This window comes from Colobus angolensis, unplaced genomic scaffold (genome assembly GCF_000951035.1).
Source record: "Colobus angolensis palliatus isolate OR3802 unplaced genomic scaffold, Cang.pa_1.0 Scaffold317, whole genome shotgun sequence".
NCBI classification, from domain to species: Eukaryota; Metazoa; Chordata; class Mammalia; order Primates; family Cercopithecidae; genus Colobus; species Colobus angolensis.
Genome location: NW_012116455.1, coordinates 1,100,997 through 1,107,894, shown reverse-complemented (window position 1 = coordinate 1,107,894; position 6,898 = coordinate 1,100,997). Strand labels below are relative to the sequence as shown.

The 6,898-nt window shown below is 38.6% G+C and overlaps 1 protein-coding gene across 1 annotated transcript in view; it reads right to left on the bottom strand.

Moving 5' to 3' along the window:
• The window catches only part of LOC105518346 (myomegalin-like), a 47,677-nt gene continuing 40,779 nt past the window's right edge, over positions 1-6,898 (bottom strand). The window contains 1 exon segment of the mRNA XM_011951314.1: positions 1-152. Within this exon segment, the coding sequence (XP_011806704.1) occupies positions 1-152 (152 nt within the window).

Here is a 6,898-nt window from a genome sequence, read left to right as displayed (position 1 = left end):
TCAGACCTCAGAAGGGCTGTGTGCCATCCACCCTGGAAGCTCCAGACCCTGACACTGACTTACTTGCTGGTGACTATGGTGTGTGGCTTCCTCCTCAATACTGTCAGTGAACTCAGTGCTTGCATCTTCCGTGTCATCCCCTGCAGCTGCACCTGGAAATAAGTCCAGAAAAGAAAAGTGATTCCCTTCACAGATGGCTTCCAGATAGCAGGTTAAAGTATACTCTTTTTGCCAACTGCCTCTGATTTCTTCCTTTCTCCATATACAGGGGGAAGAAATTCTCCCTCGCCACCAGGGCTGGCAAGAAAAATAGAACTTTTTGTATCACAGACACTTTGTTACTCATACTCAAGCCTGAGCCTCACAACATAAGCTGACTTTGCCTGCACAGACCCATTTCTAAGGAGCCGACTGTCAGATACACTGGTTAACACACTCAAACGTCAAAAAAGCCTGAATTATTCCCCACTGCCTGGCTACATAAAAACTTTCTCTTCCATAACATGAATCCAACATGCCTAACCCTTTCCCCACCACTGAGTGCCTAGAGATTAGAGCTGCCCTGATTCTCTCAGAGGTATCTATTGTTGGGATCATTTATGCATAGGGTGACAATCTCTCTAAGGAACTTCCCTCCGGGGGTCCTATGTCCTTGTAAGGTTCAGGTCTAGTCAAGATTCAAGACACCCAATGATTCAGTTGTTCCCTAATTTCTTCCTCTAACCTCCCTTCCTCCTCACCTCTCTCAAACTCTTATTCTATGCAAACACCCTTTGTCTGAAGGGTTTCTTGCACTGCTTTATCCACAGGCGATTTAACCCATCCTTTCATTCTCCAAAGATGGACACAGCAACTCTAGGGCCCAAACATCTACACCTTGCTCTAAGGTACAAGTAGCTGCAGTTTGTGATATGGGCAAAGGTCTAAGGCAGCGCTGACCAAGAGGACTTTCTGCAATGACAGCAATGTTCTGTGCCTGTGTTGCCCAGTACAGTGGACACAGTCATATATGGCTATTGAGCATTTGAAATGTGGGTAGTAGAGCCCACATTTCAAATCATTGAATTTTAAATTTTATTTTATTTAAATTAACATATTTAAATGACTGCATGTGGCTAGTGGCTACCCTCCTGGACAACACAAATCTAGGGTGTTTCTTCCTCCTTATATTGATTAAAATTAAGACTGTTCATACATTTTAAGACCAAGAGCTATGTTTTCGCATTACTGTATTTTTCGAGAAGTGTAGAAATTTATTATGGTTAATTTATCAAAGAAAATCTACTGTGACACCCACTGTGTCTTACAGAACCTCCCCAACTTAAAAAATCTTGAAATCTTGTTCTGATCGTAGCCTCAGCAACGAACCAGTTACAACTCCACTTCTGACCACTGATTAACCTGGACCTCAAAGAGATTAGGTGGTGAGTCCAAGGTTACACAACTAGCCCTCAGAAGAGCTGTGCCAATAAGTCAAGACTCTGGATTCTTAGATAGAAGCACTAACTTTTTCTTCTGGTGACAAATCAAATCTATCTTTGCTTCTTCCTCCAAGACCAAAGAACCTTCTGTTGAGTTCAGACATCCAGCCATGAAAGTCTCTAATTGAATCATGAGCATTCACTACCCAATGTGGGTAAGGTAAGTGGGGCAGTTCACATCTACGTATTTGCAATGGCCCAGGCTGATCTCATGGAAGTGCTAACAGGTAGTAAGTATGCTGTCATAACAGCTTAGGTTTCCTCATCTACACCATGAACTTTGTGTTAACTTTGGATCAAGGAAGGGTCTTGTTCAGTGAAGCCCCTACCACCTCTACCACTCAGCATCTTTAGAGGTCTGTGGCAGACACTGTACAAGAGGAATTTCCAATACTTACTCATTCAAACCAACCCCAGAAACCATCTCACTCAGGATGCTAGCTGAGTAGAGGTGTATGGACACATTCCCTAATATTTTGCTGCTTTAAAAACTTACTGAACCCAGGATAATAATTTACCTAGGACACCCACATCATGTTATGCTTACTTTGGGAAATCTTTCCCTGTACAACAGTAGCAATCACAATCTTTTATGTTTTTCCAGCAAAGGAAATGAATTGTCTCACTCAGAGACAGAAAACAGACTGTTCACATTGTTTCTCTTTTGAACACGGGGCTGGAGAAGGATCCTGTAGTTGAAGAAAGCTCAGCTCAATGAGGTCAGGATCCTCATCCCCTACCATTGTTGCTGGGTTGTGTAGTCAAGCTGGGCCCACATCCCAGAACCATTCCTGCCAGGTTCCAGAAGTTAGAATTGGAAAGGGTGACTGTCACTGGTCTTGACGGTTTTTATCTGACACTTTCTGTCCTCCACTTATCTTGGCAGCCTTTCTGGTGCCACATCTGCATTCTAGGATAATGCTCCATCTTATTTCACTTCAGAGCAGGATGTTATGGTTCTGGCTTCATAAGGAATTAGATGGAGACAAACAAATGCTCATCTCATCTCAACACTCTACTACACAGGGGTTTTGTTTCTTCCCTTCTTTCTCTTCTTTAAGCTAGCTCACAGTCTTCTTCCATTATGGCAACTTTAAGGGTTGCTCAGCCTTTTAACAATTTGAATTAAAATGCTGAAACTTTTTCTCCCATGTTTGAGGGGTAATGCTAAAAAATTTATAGAAAATATGGGAATAAAAGAGTAAGTTATCTCATACAAGGTCCTGTATATAAGTTAACATTAGACATCTTTTACTATTTTCCATTTTTTAAATAAATGAGAGAACTTCTCTTTTGTGAGTGATACCCTTTTCTAAACACACACAGCACAACGAAACACTGTCTTCAGAACTAACTTGGAATACTTTGAATTTCTAATTTAAAGGTACCTATGCTTTTATATTGATGACTCTTCTGTTTATTTTTTGATAAAATATAAAATAGTCTGCTACCTTTAGATTCTCTGGAAGCTTAAGAATCTGTTCATTTAACTTGCTTCTTCGAGATTAATCTTTACATGTTAGACTGGCAATTTTATCAAAAACTTTTATTTGAGGCTTCAATAAAAGTTCTCAACTTGTGGTTCTTGGAAGTTTCTAGGCTTTGAACAACACAAAATGGAGGTGATACCAAGATGTCCCTTATTTAGATTTAGAAAATTATTTTCTATCAGCTATCTAATTCTACAAAGTACACAAAAATAAGCCACTAAAACATAAGACCACAAAATACTTGGGTGAAAATGTAAGCATTATGCAAATATAAAGTATTCTTATCACTGAGGCAAAAATTCATACTATTGTAGAACTTTTTAAATTGAGTATGGCATAATAATTAATAACATGAACTATGGAGATAGACTCTCTAGATTTGAATTGTGCTTTTTTTTGTTAGTTATGTCACTTTAGGCAAGTCATAACCTTTCCATAACTAAGTTTCTTCATTTAATAATTAGGGTTAAGAGCATTATCCATTCCACACTGTTGTGAACTTTAACGGATTTGCTGATTTTGAAGTGCTTAGAACAGCGCTTGGTACACAGTGTGTACTCAATAAATATCATCCTTAAACAATATTATTATTATTGTTATTGTAAGTAAACTGAAGTGGTCCATGGGCTTATAAGTTGAAGGCTGAGAAAGTTGAAGGCCATAGAACCTAAATATCATCAGCAGAAGGAAGTTTTATACTTGATGTTATTATCTGAATGATCTTGATTGATTCCACCTGCACTTCTTCATTTCTGAATACTTGTTTCCCCAGCAGGAGGCTTGAAATGACACTCTTTGCTCTTTGCCTCACAGGACATTGAAAAAGTAAGAAGTTGTCGGTAAAGTAGGTTGAACTCTTTGGAACAGGCGCCTTACAAAAAGGATTAATCATCATTAAACGATAACTGTCTTAAAACTCCAACATGCATAAATTAGCCTTAGGGGAAACTTCATGACCTCTTTTTTTGTTTTGCTTTATTTTGCTTTAGAGATGAGGTCTCATTATGTTGCCCAGGCTGGTCTTGAACTGCTGGGCTCAAGGGATCTTCCCACCTCAGCCTCCAAGTAACTGTGACTACAGGTGCATGCCACCACACCTGGCTCATGACATGTTAATTCTTTAGTAACGAGTCCAAACTGGGTGGAGTTAAGACCATTTCCCCCAAATTCTACTCTGTAGTCATTATTATCTTCCTTTAAGCCATTAATATGGGATCAGCAGAAAAGGAGTGATGATTTTCTATATAGTTACTTAGAACATGGCAAGAGATCATATTTTATTTATTTTAAAAGGTGATCTGAAGAACTAAAACTTTAAGCATGCATAAGTTGGCAGTGCCAAGTGTTCTTTCCTTTGGTACTGGGCCTTTGTGTCCGATACTCTCAGCCCCATCTCACTTTCACTCCCAGGTGCTCTGCCATGCATTCATTACAAGAACGCTCACAATTTCATGTCATGAACTAACTACTGCTGACTTTAATATTATGGTGCTGTATGAGAGAATCAAGGAAAAGAGGCCTCCTATCAAACTACAATTTCGCCTGCACACATTCCCTTCAGGATCATAAGAAAACGATTAAGATTCCACATAGTCCTCCATACTTTCTGCTAAGAAATAAAATTCTCTATCTACGCAGATTCTGAACATGGAACGAAGTGGTAGAAAACTGCTGTCTGCAGTCAAACCCTTTATGGCATATCTTTGTCTTTAAATTGCAACATCTCTTAGGTAGCCTTAGGGCTTTCCAGCGCATATGTTTCAGAAAGTAACTGTTTTAAGTGACTTGAAAAGGCCAAATCATAATCTGAAACACTTTTGGGGGTATGAAATCCCACTAAAATTCTGGAAAGAGTTTCTACTTCTCCAAAAGGGTAATTATTCAATACAGCTACAGTTTTCTATACTTAGGCTAACCAAGGCACATGTAAATTAGGACTCCTGGGCAGACCAGGAGATACAACCACTGCACCTATTCTGTGATGCCATAATTCTGTAATGTCAAGAAATTCTTCCTGCTCACGGTCTCTTTTTTTCTTCAAAGAACAGGAGAAACAGGCTTTTCTAGGAATGTTTAGAGACGGCACTACCCACCACAGCTGGCTCCTCAAACCTCTGTCATGCTTTCTGCTATTCTCCTACAGCAAAGAAAGCAAGGAAGGGTTTTTAAGGTAAAGCAGCCTGGGTCACATTTCTGGGGAAAGTGTAATACTGTTTCTTTAGTGTCACTTCCTCGAGAGAGGAAAAATTTGGGTTTCTTCTTCCTGCCTTTAGTTAAATACTCATTCTACAAGCTTTGCTTTGACTTGAAATTTAGTAAATAATCAATAGACTGATTCTCCTTTAAGAAAAAAAGATAGACGCTTTCTCTACTTCTTTTTTTAATAAATATTTTAAGAATAGAACCAAATAGTTTCTGTTGGCCTTTGATAATCTTATTGGATCAGTAACAGTTTTTTGTGTCTCAACTAGGATAGCTAAAATTCTAACACTTATATATAGAAATTACAGTCCATTTTAGCCCAAATGTTAACACAAATTAACAGCACAGTGCCATGAAGAAATGAAAAATATACAGCTTATTTTGGTGGGGAAATGGTCCTGGAAATAATGTAATGCCAAATTTCTGATCATTTAACATATCACTCATCTCCTTCTTCATCTGATGTTATGAACCACTTTATTTATTTGTTTGTTTATTTATTTATTTATTTGAGATGGAGTTTCACTCTTGTTGCCCAGGCTGCAGTGCAATGGCATGATCTCGGCTCACTACAACCTTCACCTCCCAGGTTCAAGCGTGAAGTTATGAATCACTTTAATTCTTCTCAACGACCCACAAATTTTTAAGTGAAAACTAATAAGACTTCATGGACGCAGACAGAAACTCATAATTTATAAAACATGCTGGTATAAATGCATGGCTCCAAAGGTTATAGGTTGAGAGAGAGGTCAACATCTTGGAGCTATAACTTTGATTATTCTAAAAAGAAGCACTACCAGCCAAACTGAGCTTCATAAGTGAAAGAGAAATAAAATCCTTTACAGACAAGCAAATGCTGAGAGGTTTTGTCACCACCAGGCCTGCCCTAGAAGAGCTCCTGAAGGAAGCACTAAACATGGAAAAGAACAACCAGTACCAGACACTGCAAAAACATGTCAAATTGTAAAGACCATCGATGCTAGGAAGAAACTGCATCAACTAACGAGGAAAATAACCAGCTAACATCATAATGACAGGATCAAATTCACACATAACAACATTAACCTTAAATGTAAATGGGCTACAACATGGCACAAGTATACATATGTAACAAACCTGCATGTTATGCACATGTACCCTAGAACTTAAAGTATAATAAAAAAAATGTAAATGGGCTAAATGCTCCAATTAAAAGATACAGACTGGCAAATTAGATAAAGAGTCAAGACCCATCAGTGTCCTGTATTCAGGAGACCCATCTCATGTGCAGAGAAACACATAGGTTCAAAATAAAGGGATGGAGGAAGATCTAACAAGAAAATGGAGAGCAAAAAAAAAGCAGGGGTTGCAATCCTAGTCTCTGATAAAACAGACTTTAAACCAACAAAGATCAAAGGAGACAAAGAAGGCCATTACATAATGGTAAAGGGATCAATTCAACAAGAAGAGCTAACTATCCTAAATATACTTGCACTCAACACAGGAGGACCCAGATTCATAAAGCAAGTCCTTAGATACCTAAAAAGAGGCTTAGACTCCCACACAATAATAATGGGAGACTTTAACACCCCACTGTCAACATTAGACAGATCAATGAGACAGAAAGTTAAAAAGGATATGCAGGAATTGAACTCAACTCTGCAGCAAGCGGACCTAATAGACATCTACAGAACTCTCCACCCCAAATCAATAGAATATACATTCTTCTCAGCACCACATCGCACT